At 34.7% G+C, this 15,482-nt stretch overlaps 2 protein-coding genes and 1 pseudogene across 2 annotated transcripts; 2 read left to right on the top strand and 1 right to left on the bottom strand.

Annotated features, from left to right (window-relative positions):
• The first annotated feature begins 4,477 nt into the window (after positions 1 to 4,477).
• LOC108727335 (uncharacterized) lies at positions 4,478 to 8,720 on the top strand. Its single transcript, XM_018455439.1, has 10 exons — positions 4,478 to 4,811; positions 4,903 to 5,012; positions 5,352 to 5,408; positions 6,125 to 6,265; positions 6,840 to 6,934; positions 7,682 to 7,771; positions 7,864 to 8,057; positions 8,147 to 8,259; positions 8,341 to 8,411; positions 8,476 to 8,720. Exons 1-10 carry the CDS (start codon positions 4,735 to 4,737, stop codon positions 8,638 to 8,640), a joined length of 1,113 nt encoding a protein of 370 aa, XP_018310941.1. The 5' UTR covers positions 4,478 to 4,734; the 3' UTR covers positions 8,641 to 8,720.
• Positions 8,721 to 8,974: 254 nt separating this feature from the next.
• On the bottom strand, positions 8,975 to 11,954 carry LOC108727333 (arf-GAP with dual PH domain-containing protein 1). The gene is made up of 6 exons (XM_018455433.1): positions 11,761 to 11,954; positions 11,160 to 11,385; positions 10,420 to 10,618; positions 9,982 to 10,341; positions 9,691 to 9,913; positions 8,975 to 9,615 (listed from the first exon to the last, which is right to left on the bottom strand). Exons 1-6 carry the CDS (start codon positions 11,891 to 11,893, stop codon positions 9,548 to 9,550), a joined length of 1,209 nt encoding a protein of 402 aa, XP_018310935.1. The 5' UTR covers positions 11,894 to 11,954; the 3' UTR covers positions 8,975 to 9,547.
• Positions 11,955 to 14,046: 2,092 nt separating this feature from the next.
• LOC108727238 (uncharacterized) lies at positions 14,047 to 15,185 on the top strand (annotated as a pseudogene).
• Positions 15,186 to 15,482: the final 297 nt, after the last annotated feature.

Below are 15,482 nucleotides of genomic sequence, written 5' to 3'. Positions count from 1 at the left end.
ACGAAAATCGGATACAGTGTGAATCCAGCATAATACGGCTCTCTGATTGGTTTGTGACATCTTAAAACTGTACTTAAGACGGTCTCGAATATAAGATCTAACTATGAATACCGGCCTAAGACAGAGAAAACAGCTTGTTGTTTTCTCATTCTATTTCATACTAATATTCGCTATTAATGGCGGACGCGCATGCGCGCGAGACAGGTATCATAACTCTTACTAGAGGAACTCTACGTACAGCTAATGCGTCGTCTACCATGGCAGTATCAGTAATGGATGAGGCTGTAAGAGTAAGAAATTGACCAATCACAGTTGAATGTAAGAAGGATAATCGACTGTGATTGGTTAATTTCTTACTCTTACAGCCTCATACATTACTGATATTGCCATTGTAGATGACGCATTAAGCTCTATATTAATAAAGTAGCGCATTTCTTTGATCTGAGCCGTAATGCCGACAACTGTTCTATTGGCTATTTCGACCGTCATTGTGGCCCTAATTGTCTGTCCAATAGGCGCTTAGTATTGCTTAGTATTATTGATATATGGTAAAGTTAGCAGGTCCAATATGGCGGACTAATGCGCTACTTTATTAATATAGAGCTTACGACTAATGTAGAACCAGCTTTATGCCTGTATCAGATTACGGATTGACGATTACGATTGACGGTTGCCCGGTTCTATTTCAGCCAATTACAATGGACTCGCTACATAGTGATTGGTTAAAGTAGAACCGAGCAACCATTAATCGTACTCTTCAATCCGTAGTTTGATACGAGCATAAAGCTGGTTCTACATTAGTCTCATCGCAGTGTTACAAGCGTGCCGTAAGCGTTGTGGTCCAATCAGAGTCGAGCTAGATTGAATCACAACGCTTGCGACGCTGCGATGCGACTAATGTAGAACCAGCTTTCGAAGTGTTTGTAGCGTCAAGTGGACCGCAGCCATAGTCGCAGTTTACGTCACGTATACTATACATTTCCAGCACTGTCAGTGAATTTTGGAACACAGTCATAGTCGTAAGCGCAATTATAAGTGGTTGTAGTTGTAAGTAATGACCAATCAAGTCGAATGTAAGGAGAATAGTTGACTGTGATTGGTCAATTTTTACAACTACAATCATTTACAGCTGTGCTTATGCAATTGTAGAATGGACTTTACAGATTACAGCCAGTTTAAATGATCCTTTGTTTATTTGTAAGCTGTGCAATGTTGCCAGGGGGGTTGAAAGATTTCCTCTTAAATTTGAAGGTTTTTTCTTTCGGAGAGATTTTTTGGAAGTACAAGAAGTTTAGGAGAATTTTTGATGAACTTTTTAAGAGAAAAATACAAAAAAAATATCCAATTATGACTAAAATGTTTAAGAAAATTGAGAAAATCGCAATATACAAGGATAACTTTCAAACAGATCCGCTACAGGATTCTCTAACGTCTTATCGATAATAGTAGCTATCGTTAACTAGAGACAACCAATGAGAGATCTACGTTTCTTTTCACGATCGTTCTTGTCATTGGCTACGTTTACACCGTGTGTTTAGTCCGCGACCTATACGATAGGTATCTTTGTTTAACCTACAAGATAAACAAGGACATCTTTGTATAGGCCGCGGCCTAAATGCACGGTGTAAACGTAGCCATTGGGCACATTCAAAGCGGCTAGCCTGGGTAACCTATCATGCAACAAAGTCGGAATGGATTCCGACCGGAATTATTCCGTTTTCCCCAGAAAACACAATAGAAATCTAGGAAATAATTGAATAATTCCGATCAGAATCCATTCCGATTTTGTTCCATGATAGGTACCCTGCTCGCCGAGCAAATGAACATATAGTAATTAGTTGTTACTTATAGACCAATCAATCATATCGTCCATTGTGGTAGTCGCTAGTTAGCGATAGCAGCAATCGTTGATAATGCTGGCTGCAGACCGGTGCGATGTTCGTCGAGTGCGACACGATATCTAACGAGCGTATAACTTTAGAATGAGAACATCGGTAAAGCTGTATAGTCGAGGCCTAAAAGGTTGTAACATTTTTTTTCAATGGGTTTCGGAATGCAGTTTGCTCAACGAGCGATTGGTTCTTATTCATGGATCGACAAATAAGAACCAATCGCTCGATAAGCAGGCTGCATTACAATTCATTTTAAAAAAAGTGTTGCAACCTTTTAGGTCCTGACTAGAGACCCTTTAATCAAAGACTGGCCATAAGGATTTCGTCAAATTTCTCCAAGCGAGAAAAGAGTATAGGCTATCTCACTCTTCCACCAATAGCGATGTGTATGCATGATGTATACACACCGCTATTGATGGAAGAGTGAGATAGCCTATACTCCTTGCCTATACTCTATGGCCAGTCTCTGATTAAAGGGTCTTTAGTCCTGATTGTACGCTCATTAGATATCGTATGTCGCGCACGACAAACACCGTTCTGGGGCTCTATTCTTGAAAAGAAACAAGCAAAACTTTCTAAACGGCTTAAGGTAAATTTTCACGAGCTGCTTAAATAGGCTGTTTCAACGACAAAAAGGATCACATGGTCAAAATTGACGAATATCAAGCATCCATTTTATCTTTATGCCGGCTGTAGACCAGGTCTATTCTTGAAAAGAAACGTATACGAAAGTCTTCTTTTCAAGAATAGACCTGGTCTATTTATATTTGGTCTGTTATATTTAATATTCTGAGAATATGCTTAAAATATTATTTAACATTAAATAATATTATGCGCTTATAGGGATATAAACGCTCCCTTATGCCAAATGATAGCTTAAGATGCCATTACATGGGAGCGTCAAGCGTCAAGCGTCGAGCATCGTGAGCCTACTATTTGCTAAAAACAAGTCACATGATTAAAATTTTTTTTTGACAAATAGAAGGACTCTTTATATGAAAAATAAAAAAACAATAACTAAAGGGCAAAGTAAGAATCAACACGTTAAAAATATAGTTTGAAATTGGTAAAACAAAAAATTGAGTTAGATTCAGTCTGAATATAATTATAACATTTAATTAAATAAATTAAGTAACAAATAATTGTATCTGAAGAGGGCTCAATCGTGTAGCCGAAACTTGTCATGTAGAATTTCTGTTATTTATTTGTTACTTAATTTATTTAATTAAATGTTATAATTATATTCAGACTGAATCTAATAACGTTTTCGATCGGAAAAAAGTTAGTGCGCACCAGTGCGCACTCAGTTCATACTAACACTGGACGAGTTCCATGGATTGCATTGAATAGTGCAAGTTCAAAAGAACACGCCAAGATTTTCAGTGCTAAAGCTGGAGTGCCATTTCGAGTTATAAGATTGTAAGGATTTGACTAGACTGCAGGAAAAACGCAGAAAAATAATCTCGACATCTCATGTTCAAAACTTTAAGTAATGATTTTTTACTATATGTAATTAAATAATATATAAGATATCAAGAATATCATATATGTACATACTTATCAATAATTGTACACATTTGCTTGTCCCTACTGTATATCCTTTAATACTGTGACAGAACGATGCACTGATATCCTATATATGTATCCAGTGCACTGAACTGGCACCGTCAAAATATCTTGTACCACTTAGTGCGCACTGAGTGCGCACTACGCGAGTGCGTGCGGTCAAATGAACACGTGACACTAGCTAAGTGCACATTGGCACTGCCAATCGAACACGCTCTTGACACTAAATGCAGCTAGTGCATTCCAATCGAAAACGATATAACTCAATTTTTTATGTTTCACCAATTTCAAATTATATTTTTAACGTGTTGACTCTTACTTTGCCCTTTAGTTATTGTTTTTTATGATTAAAATTGATGAATAGTAAGTTCACGATGCTCAACCCTCGAATCGAGGGTGGACCAAATCACTGGATCTAAATGTAGGAATCAATTATATTAAAGAATCACTAAATGCTAACCGCGCTAAGGCCGGAATCAGACTACACATTGAAGATTGAGGTTGAAGATTGAAGATTAAAATTTGACCAGTGAGGACAAAGGAATTTTAGCTCCTATTGTTTTGATTGGTCAAATTTCAATCTTTCAATCTTTAATCTCAATATTCAATGCGTTGTCTGATTCCGGCCTAACTGATCGCAGCGCTTGTAAGCATCAATTGTCTTTGTTTAATATTTAATAAACAACAAGGATGAAACGACGCTTAAAACGTTTTAAGCGCCAAAGCGAACACAGATTTGTTCTGTAACAAGAGGGCTCTGTCTAGCCTGTTCTTTTTGGCTGAATTCCTTCTGCTCTTCTTTCCTTCTGAAGAGAAAAGGAAGAAAGATGAACTGGTGCAAAAGTTCAGCTAAAAAGAACAGACCTATTGAGACAGATTTCTTAACCTGAGTCCTGAATAATAATCGTGAAATTTTAATATTGATTAATGGCTGCGTTCAGCAGAACGTTTGTTTTGCAACTGTTGGAAGTTTCTTTCGCGCTAATTGGATCATACTTTTAGATCTAGAAGAATGGTCCTATCTCAGCAGACAATCATAAAACGGTTGCAAAACTGTTGAGTCTGCTGAACGCAGCCATTATCTCGGTTCGCCGCCATAGCCGTTCGACGATTCGCAGAACAGAGAGCAACGCTTTTTCCTGCCAGGTTCTTTCGTTTTAATAATAACGCAAAAACGTGCCGAATAAGCCTAATTTCATTGATTTTTATGGTGCGGGAGATAGTTTGAATAATCACCAAATTTTAATTAAATTATTTAATTTTTACCAATAATATTATGAGAAAAAATATGAATACTCGTATCAGTGGAACAAATGTCATTTTGATACCATATCAAGAACAGCATGTTATAAAGTTTGTATATGAACTATCTCTTCATACTTAATATTTTATTAATTGGACAATCAAAATGCAACTGACACGCTATCTCGAAAATTATGTTCAGGTATCATGAATGGATGAAAAATCCTATTTTGCAGTATTTAACAAGCTCTGAGTCGTTGACGTTAGAGGAGGAATTCAAGATGCAAAAACGTTGGTTGGAGGATGAAGATAGTAATTATCTCGGCTAACAAAACCCTTTAGACGTAAACGTAAATGCTTTACTTTATCAGTTTTTTTTATAGTAATTCTTCATATAAATGGATGAGTTAATAAATAACTTTAATATACACTACTCTAATTTTTCAAGGTAAAATGAGATTACTTACTCATATATCACGATGATTACTTGTATTAGAATGTAGTATTAAATAATTTGTGTATCTTCTTTTCTTCTCGTGTTGCTTCGTTTCCATATTTTATACCAGTAATGAAATATTTACTTCCAACTCCACTTTTATAAAGTATAATTTCTGTACAAAATGTGATTTCAATTGTGCTTTTATCTTACAGAATGCACTTTTATCATTTTGGACAAACACGTGTATCTGATGACCAAAAATGAAATAGGTGCATATATAGATTACAGCTGTGTACCAACTTTTCTGCCAGTGCTGAAAATCTATAGGTTACAACACATACAATATACATTCTCAACTTGACAGTGAATTTTGGAGCAGTCTATTTTACATAGGATGCGTAATAGAGTTGCGCATGACACACATAATGTATCGTTTTATCCTTCTTTATCATTTAGTGAACAACAAGGACAAATAATGCATCATGCACTTCATGCGTAATTCAGAATATATCTACAGTGTATTCTAGTTTGTATTTCAAATATTCTACATATCTACTGTTTAATATTCGATAAAAAATAATTCGAGCAAGGATAAAATGAAGGAGCGTTTGTATGGAAATTGAATTCATTTCTAGAATTTCTATAATAATAGTAACTATTGACTGCTTTGCATTTGGTGACACAAGTCAAAACAAATGTCATTCTATCTTTTATTATTCTCTGAATATCAAAAAAGATAAAATGATGTTTGTATCGACTTGTGTCACTAAGAGCCAGTTGTATATTTCGATATATTCGACTATCGACTTGCATCTCCTTTTTTAGAAAGGATATATATATATATATCATTTCATTGTCAAAGTTGATTATATTGTATCACTGCAGTGAGATATTTTATGTAAAGCAGTTTTTAATATGCTCTGATCCAGTATAGTACGAATGATCGAATTCGCCATAACTTCTTCTTTCAACTGATTCATTTTAGATGCTATGGCGGGAGATACAAATTTATTTCTCCATGACTCACAGGGACTGTGCATTGCCGAAATAGAAATTATGATAGCTGAGGAGGCCAATCAAGGCAAAAGAAGAGGCTGGGAATCTGTTATATTAATGTTACTCTATGGTAATTATTCTCTATAATAATTCGGCTGTAATAATTATTAGGTTTAGCCAGAGCTGGGTAGATTGAAAGACCGCTAATGTTAAACATAATAATTTTAAATTAAAAAGCGCCATAACGGTCAGAACGTTAAGATGTTGAACTATTGTAAATTCATTTAAATGAATTAATTTCAGAAATGATAATTGCGTGCCGATATGGTTGTCGGACTTTCAACGCAATCAAATCTGAAAATATAATCCCCCCAAATTCCCCAACTTAAAAACTGTAATAAAACTTATTGCGAAAAATAATGCCTCGGCCGGGAGTCGAACCCGGATCTCTTGCATTCCGTGCGAGCGTCCTAAGCCTTTAGACTACCGAGACCTTAGAATCATTCTTCGCAATAATTGGTATATATAGAGAGTTACGCATTTTCTCAGCGCGCGTGTATAAACAATAATAAGATTGAAAGATTTTTTTAAGTATTTTACATTTAGCATTTTAAATAGAATTAAATTTTAAATGGCATTTTAAATGCAAAAATACCCAGCCCTGGGTTTAGCATTCTTATAATTTATGTTTACTTTTGTAATAGGCGCTGAAACGCTAAATGTTAACAAATTCTACGCCAAAATCAAATTAGACAATGCAGTGAGCATAAGAATGTTTGAGAAACTTGGTTTCCGAGAGGTGGGTTAAGAAATATGATTTTTCTATCACACATTTAGCATTAAACCATTATGTCTAAAATTTCTTCGAATCTTAATGATTCAATGTAATTATCTTAATATTTGTTTAAACTTAAAATTAGACTACAAATCGTTTTATAGGCATACATATAATGCTAGCCGTTTTTAACAGAAACTGTAATTAAATACCTAATAATAAAATTATAATTTAGGAGGGAAGAAGTGAAACTTTTCGAGAAGTTACCCTAGAGAAGGAAACATCTTCCGATTGGACGAGTTGGTTGCATTCTGAATTACAATCTATTATGCCTAATTAACTATTGTTGTTATTGAAGGAAATTTAATATAATTTATATATTTGTAATTGTACAACTTTATAAAATATATGAAAAAATTATAGAATTTTTTAAAATATATTTTTTTGATATAAGAATTCAATGCATATGTTCACAAGGATTTGAGAGATAAGGGAGAAAGAGAGCACATATTGATACGATACAATTGATATAGTCGAGTCTTGATTGAACGTAATTGAGCCTAAATGGGCGGCTTTTGCACTCAGTCAGTATCAGCGTCAGTATCCATTTAATTCCTTATTCAGCGCTAGTAAAACTGTAACAGTAGTATCTAACTCATTTGATGACGCATTTTTAAATGCGAAACGAGTGATAAGAGTCGTGACTGTAGTAGAGTAAAACAAAATATGTCATTGACGAAGACTCTTCGAGTTGTAAGCAATATTATGCAGAGAAGACCCTTGTTGTTTAATTCAATGGTATACGGTTTCTTCTATACGAGCGCCGAGTTCATCCGACAGAGCTTCACTAAAATGTCAAAGGTGCAATTCCCGATTAGGATTCTTTTGTATCGTAAGAATACGACAAATTCTTCTACATCATTCATGCTAACGAGTGGATTGTGCTATTGTAGCCGATACAGCCAATTACCGTGGATCCTGAAATTTCTTCTAACATCAAAGGACCGATATTAATCCAAATACAAAAATTTTGCGAGATGTTAGATCTCGTAGATAAAAATTCTAATTCTGCAACTTACAACTGGCCGCAATTGAAAAGATACGCGATCTTTGGTTGCCTCTTGGCTGGACCAATGCTACATAGATGGTATTTCGACAATATTCATTAAGTGGTGTAATGTGCTTATACAATTTTCGAAATGAATTTACGAATTAATTTTTAAATGTTAACAACAGGTATAAATGGCTCGATACGTTTTACAGTGGAAAATCCATCAAAATCGTATTAAAGAAACTTTTTGTAGACCAATTTATCTTAACACCGCCGTTAATTATCTTGTTCTTTATCAGTTCGTATCTTTGAGAGCTTTATGTGAAGATTGTTTAATTTATCGCGATAGAATAATAAGTCTGATTCATAAATCTTACAGGTATGAGTTTAATGGAAGCTAAGTCAGATCTCTTTCAAGAATGCAAAATTAAATTTGTGCACACTTTTCAGGTTTGTTTTCCAATTCGCGCAAGAATGCTATATTATGGGAATTACATATATTTTTATTTTCCAGACTTCGTGCGGTTATTGGTTGCCGGTGCAATTTGTGAACTTTCTATTAATTCCACCATCTTTTCGAGTGACATATGTCAGTATTGCTGCTTTCTGTTGGGTCAATATTCTATGTTATTTGAAAAATTTACCTATTTCTGAACACGAGCAGAAAATAAAGTACTGAAATCTTTCACACAAGTACATATCCATGCATGTACCTGAATGATCAATTATTATTAATAAGATATTCGTTAACGAGTAATGTGTCCCTTTCTTATACTCTATATCATTATGTTTTTACTGTCAATGAAACATTCCAAGAAATGTCATAATATTTAATGCATAATCAGCACACATATAGACAATCCATTATTTAGTATTCATTTCCGAATATAGTTTTATTTATGGGAATAGCATAGGACAGAGTTATTCTTTATACTTTTGAAGAATGAAAATGAAGAATGATAGGCCCTCATAATTTATTTTTTATGTACAAATTGTGTATCATTATCACTTGTGGCCTAAATTATAATGATAATCTAAATAAACCAGCTGATACTAAGTAAATAAAAAAAGGAGGAAAGAAAATACTGCGAATCAGTGATTTTTAAAATAATATCTATCTTAAGCTAGATTTTTCTGTTCAATAGATTGTTCTGTAATAGATTAGATCAAACTTCTGGAAGAGAATTTTTTTTCAGTGCTCCGAACGTTACACTGTCAGAGACAAGTATCACACACAATATTATTGCTGAGTAAAAATTCCTTGTAATATTGTTACGATACTGCCTGTCTACGCGTTTCGATGGTAAGCGACACAAGCTTTATTTTCAACGCAAGAATGTTACCAAGAAGTGGTTGATGCTTGCAGTTTATCCATGTTGATCAACATCTTCGAGCAGTCTTATGCGTATGTCTCTATGCAACTACCGTGCGCAAGATAAATACATGACTCAACAGTAACAAGATGAGTAAATAATTCGAAGCTATACGTGCCATTTCGCATGTGTGCTGAGTCATATATTTATTTATTTCGATACGATTCGATTACCGGCATATAATTAAGAAAGACGTCTAAGAGGAATCCAGCCCTATCTCGTTGACGAAAATATATTCATTGTTCCGCTTGTTGTGCGCTTTCTTACGAGTCTCGCCGCTACTGCAAATGAAAACCAATGTATACATATATATCTTTACGAATTAAATCTGATATACGTTCTGGTTACCGGCTTACCGGTCGCGTCCTGTGGCGTTAGTGGTTTATCTATTACTTTTTGGATCACGCTAATCCATTGCGATCTGTCGTCATCGCTTTGCGCAGAGAGCAGGTAAGTTCTATCAGGTGTTTCAAGAGTAAACGAAAATCCTTGATCTCTAGCACCCTGTGGTACACCCGTTTTTACCGCAAAACCTTCGGAACTATGACCCAGAAAGATTTCACCTTTCGGATGCGCGTCCTTAAAAGATAAAAGAAGATAACAATATAGATTGTTAATACAAGCGTTAAGTAAAAATTAGGATGTACCATAGGATCGTCGTGATACATGAGTTTTCTACCGTCTAAGGTAAACCATCTTTTTTTATAAGCGTCTGTATGTCTTGGACCAGTTTTCCATAGAAAGCCTTCGCGCGGGAAATCCCTCGTAAGTTGCGATAGTAACTCATTCTCATTTGCACCTGGATACGCCACTTGTAAGCGGTGCAGTTTCGCACACCTGATGGCAAGGTACCAATTCGTGATTACTTCTGGATCTTCATGATACACGTAGATATGTCTCGTCGTGCCATCTTTCATAAAGGACAATTGAAGGCTATTCTGATTGCCAATTTTAGGTGGCGCAAATGCAACATTTAATTCTGATATCCTTAAAACTGCTTTGGGTTCCTTAAAGTAAATGCAAAATTAAATATTTGCACTAGACTCCTAAATTCCTAAACTCGCATCGCATCTTATTTGAATTACCTTATTTTCTTTAACATGATACTTGAGTGTATCCTCTGCTTCGCGAAGTACAAACTTACGAGGATGGTAACGTGCATCTTCCTTCCCACGTTTCATTAAAAACCCTTCCATGAATCCTGATACGTAATGATTTTGTCTTTCAGGATGACAAAATTCTTCCCTCTCGTATTTTGCTCTTATCCACTGTTCGACTAAAACTCTAATAAATTTTGTAACTTAGTTTCTGATGATTCAAGTACTTTACATATAATATCCAATAAAAATTCTGTTCAAAATATAATCTATATAATTGCTAGTTGATAACTGTATCATGAATAAATGTGTCATAAAGTGATAACTAAAACAGGAAAACCACATAAATGCTCGATAATTCACTGCGGGGTATCTGGATTTGTAAATTAGTTTCTGACAATTCAAACACTTTGTCTAATACCCAATAAAAATACCATTTAAAATACAATCTATAGAACAGCTAATTGATAATTGTATCATAAATAAATGTGTTATAAGATGATAACTAAAACAAGAAAACCACACAAACGCTGGATAATTCATTGTGGGATATCTGGATTTGTAAACTAGTTTCTGACAATTTTTTTTTTCAAGCGCTTTGTATAATATCCAATAAAAATACCATTTAAAATACAACCTAGAACAGCTAGTTGATAACTGTGTCATGAATAATGTGTCATAAGGTGATAACTAAAACAGGAAAACCACACAAACGTTCGATAACTCACTGTGGAGTATCTGGATTTGGTCTGCGGTAGCACGAGGGCACACGTTCCTCATAGCGCATTCTTGCTTTGTTATTACCTACTTCGCGTATCCTACTCACTTGAGAATCTTCCCATCTATCTAATTTTAAGTGTTTCACTTTCGAAATATGTGCTCCCATAGATCTGTGTACACCGGCACACCTTGTGCAAACGAATATACCTATATTGTAAGATGCCCATTCTGGATCTAAAATGTAAAATGACGGTCAATAATATGCAGCGAAATGAACGAAAGATATCGTATCTCTAGTAAAAGAAACTTTAATGAATTTGGAAGGGGTGAGAGGAAGATTTTACACTACTACCGTTAACGATACTGTCAAATCCGATGGTCGTTGGAGCTCGTGACACCACACAATGTTAAATATCAGGTATCACGAGTCGTGACCAATCTCGAGCGATATTACATTATATCATTATAATATTTAATATCGCTGTAAAAACAAATGTCTACACATCGTCTGACAAACGTCAAGAGGTTAAGATGTACGTCGCGACTGAACGAGTCTCATTCGCTGATGATGGTTTAAAGTAAACGAGATCTTTGAAGAAACACACTTACTCTTGGCCCCGCAATCCGCGCATACGTTGTTCCCAGACTTTTTCAGAAGTTCCGCTAGCAACTTCTCGTTCGCGTCCGCCATCTTAAAACATTGGTAAACGGGATGAATGGGAACGGCGAGATTCACATTCATATACGATGACAGGAGGACCCGTGTTTACATACGTCATACGACTGTACGAGCGTATATAAGACGGGAGTAAAGACCCTCTAATCAGAGTCAAGACACGAAACAGCCACTTTTAATTGGTCCCCCATTTACAACGCAGCCTTGGAAGTTAATTGTGTCCCTGGTGAAAAAGTTTCGTTGAAATTATTCCACGCTTTGGAACATTTCAGCGAAATTGCTGAAAATTTCACTGAAAGTGAATTTTTCAGCTAACATATTGAAAAATCACTGAAATCCAACCGAAATTTCTCTAAATTCTTGCTGAAATTTGTCTGAAAATTTGGCTGAAATTTTTCTAAAATTTTGTCGAAAATGTGTGAATTTTTCAGCTAAAAATCGCTGAAATTAAACTGAAATTTTTTTGAAATGCTGAAATTTTGTTGAAAAGTGTTCCAAAATAATTGTGGAAATATATTCAGGTGGAATAATTTCAGCAACATTTTTCCACCAGGGGTATTTTGAAATGAGGTGAAAATTGAGCGAATTTACTGAAATATTTATAATTAGTCAATATCTAATGAATCTGCTGAAACGGCCAGTTTGAGCAGCTCGTGAAAATATACCTTAAGGAATAACGCGTGAACCAATCATTCTCTAGCATTGACAATTGGGTGCATTGGATGCATTCAGTACTACAACCATTCACTGAGCGCTCAGTGAGCTCTTGCATCTGATTGGCATATTCCGTTAGAACTGAAAATATAGATCAACAGATACAAGAGCTCATGATGTAAGATCATGCAAGAGCTCACTGAGCGCTCAATGAGCAGTTGTAGGTTGTAGGTTGTAGTGCTGAATGTATCCATTGACATATTGGACCTGTTGGCCAAATAAATGAAGAAGTCTAACTGTCTAACATTGGCGCGTTCTGTTTGCACTGTGCAAGAACCAGTACTGTTGTAATGCATGAAATCTGTTATTTTGATTTATTTGGATTTAGAGTACTCAGCTGGTACCATCTTGGAGTACTTGGACCTGTTTGGATTTTTGGATGGCTTGGATCTGTTTGAAGTCAGTCTGTGCCTTAATATGTCAATTTCACTATAATTTATAAACAGAAACAACCGATATAAACTTTAACTTTGATGTACATAAGTCGATAACTTTAATAATCTGAATAAAAGATTTTATTAGAAGACACATATAAAAAATATCTTTGCTAGCTCTATCGTGCAATGAATAATGAAGCTTCGTTTACATTTTTTACGTTTAGGGTATATTAATTAATTTCGAATTGAATACTATAGAATTCGGCATGATGGAAATATTTGCAATCTCTTTTCTTCGTAATTTTATCACCAAGTAATATTTCTTTTACAAAGCTGGAAACAGAAATGGACTCGGTTGAACAAACCGTCAGAGTTCCCTTCGCGCTGGATAAAAGAAAGATAAAGGCTGCGTTCCGTTTCACGCATGATGTGCATAATGCATCATTTATCCTTGTTTAACATTCAATGAATAACAAGGATAAAAGATGCATCATGCATGAAACAGAACGAAATGCCAAAGGAAATGCTGGAGCAGGAGCATTTAAACTTCTGGAGAAAAGCGAAGGATTGCGGGCCAAGCAACTAATGAAACAACCCAATCTGGCCACAACGAAAGAACTGACAGCAATGGGAAAAGACAAACAGAAAACGGACACAGGCTTCCTCACAGGGCACTTGCTCCTCAGAGCACACCTTTATACAACATCGAACTAGCCGAGCAGAAAAACTGTCAGCTATGTGGAGAAGAAAGCGAGGACAGCATATGCCTACTGTGTCTGCAAGAAATACAGATTCTGGGACAACATATTTTTGATACCTGAGGATCTAGATGGAGCAAAGAAAAGCGATCTCATAAGCCTGTTACATGATACGAGGCTGGGCTGGACTGCCTGATCTTTGGAAACAAGCAAGGAGTGACAATGGAACCTTAGTGACATTAATCTTGGTCACGCTAGATAGCTGTCATAGCCCCACCTGTACTTTTTATTACTACTACTACTACTAATATTTCTTTTAGTATACAATGACAGTGTATGCGTCTGCTGCAAATATCATACGAACATAATAACAAAGTGTCACTATCAGACCAGTCAGATATATTCATTTTTCAAGTGAATACTACTGTATATGTCTACAATGAGTATCATATTGATACATTATTTGACTCAAAAAGATTTGATTTATTTAAGATTTCCAAAATCTGACCAATTATTGAAAAGATGGTTGCTCACACTTAGTACAGAGAAGAAAATTACCAGCGTCATGAATATGTTCAAGCCATTTCAAGGAAAATGACTTTAGATATAGTATAGTCAACAAACGTTATTTAAAGTCAGATGCAGTACCATCCCTTTGTTTAAATGAGGAAAGCAGGGTCTGATTATCTGACAGTCTCAGACAATCAAAACATAATCATTAAGGAAAACCAGTTAACAAACACTATGATTGAATGCAATGTCCCAGAGAATAAAGATTTGGATACTGTAGAATCATATATAAAAACTAAAAAAAACGACAAACTAAAAAAATTATCAAACTCATATAAACTCAAAAAATTTAATTACTTTTCGAAAGTAGAGATTTCAAGCTCTTTCTCTCTCTCTCTCTCTCTCTCTCTCTCTCTCTCTCTCTCTCTCTCTCTCTCTCTCTCTCTCTCTCTCTCTAAAGCTCTCTTTTTTTAAATTCAAATTTCGTCCATTTTTTTAACGAAGTTACGACTATTCTTAATAGCAATACAGAAAAACCGACATTTTTTTGCACCAAACTAATAATATTGTCTAAAAACAACGAAAAATATTAAATATAAAATAATTAATTTTTATAGAATATTGTTTGCTCCAGCAGACTTGAATGAACCAGAGAAAAAATGCAAGAAGTCTATATGATGTCCGATGGAAAGAAATATTTAGTCATCAGTGCAAGCTAAAATTTACTGAGAAGTAGTAATCAAGAAAATCAAACGACAAAAAGTGATTCTGAAAACTTTAAGGATAAAAAGTCAGGAGACTAGAAAATATTACATTTGCAGACTTTGGTAAAAACATAAAACGATTACAGATAGCGATAACGGATCAATAAGTGTTACAAATAACATTTTCGACCATAACAGATTTGAACGGATCTGGATTGAATTAATAGTATTGCATGCTCAACTATTGTTAGAGCATATAACACCATTAATCAATAGTACATATGACACGTTATTAATCCAATCCAGCTTGGTTCAAACCCCTTACAATCGAAAACGCTAAAAATTTTGTAAATAGTTCTATAACTATTTACAAAATTTTTAGTTATGGATACAATGTAATTATATATTTTATATAATTAAACTTTAATTGTGATATTACATATTTGTATAATTACTACATTTATATAATTAAACTTTAGCTGTGATGTTACATATGCTGTGATTGAATAAATTATTAATATATTTCAAATTTTATCGAAAAAAAAAAAAAATCAATTTCTCTGTACCATCAAACGTTAAATTCTAAAATCATTAAATTCCTTACACAGGTATTTTATGTAACATGTTTATTAAAATGTATAATTGCTTAATT

The sequence above is a fragment of the Mycetomoellerius zeteki genome, unplaced genomic scaffold (genome assembly GCF_001594055.1).
Source record: "Mycetomoellerius zeteki isolate Tzet28-1 unplaced genomic scaffold, Tzet1.0 scaffold48, whole genome shotgun sequence".
NCBI lineage: Eukaryota > Metazoa > Arthropoda > Insecta > Hymenoptera > Formicidae > Mycetomoellerius > Mycetomoellerius zeteki.
Note: the sequence above shows the minus strand (reverse complement) of the source record. Positions and strands in the feature narration are given on the sequence as shown.

What these genes read in the sequence shown, in the direction of transcription:
- LOC108727335 (XM_018455439.1), top strand. Translation starts at nt 4,735, where the DNA reads ATGAGAAAAAATATGAATACTCGTATCAGTGGAACAAATGTCATTTTG. An exon ending in TATATTAATGTTACTCTATG is followed by an intron (nt 6,266 to 6,839) that starts GTAATTATTCTC and finishes CTTTTGTAATAG; the next exon opens with GCGCTGAAACGCTAAATGTT. An exon ending in AATTTGTGCACACTTTTCAG is followed by an intron (nt 8,412 to 8,475) that starts GTTTGTTTTCCA and finishes TTTATTTTCCAG; the next exon opens with ACTTCGTGCGGTTATTGGTT.
- LOC108727333 (XM_018455433.1), bottom strand. Translation starts at nt 11,893, where the DNA reads ATGAATGTGAATCTCGCCGTTCCCATTCATCCCGTTTACCAATGTTTT. An exon ending in TGTATCACGACGATCCTATG is followed by an intron (nt 9,914 to 9,981) that starts GTACATCCTAAT and finishes TTATCTTTTAAG; the next exon opens with GACGCGCATCCGAAAGGTGA. An exon ending in AACGCCACAGGACGCGACCG is followed by an intron (nt 9,616 to 9,690) that starts GTAAGCCGGTAA and finishes TTTCATTTGCAG; the next exon opens with TAGCGGCGAGACTCGTAAGA.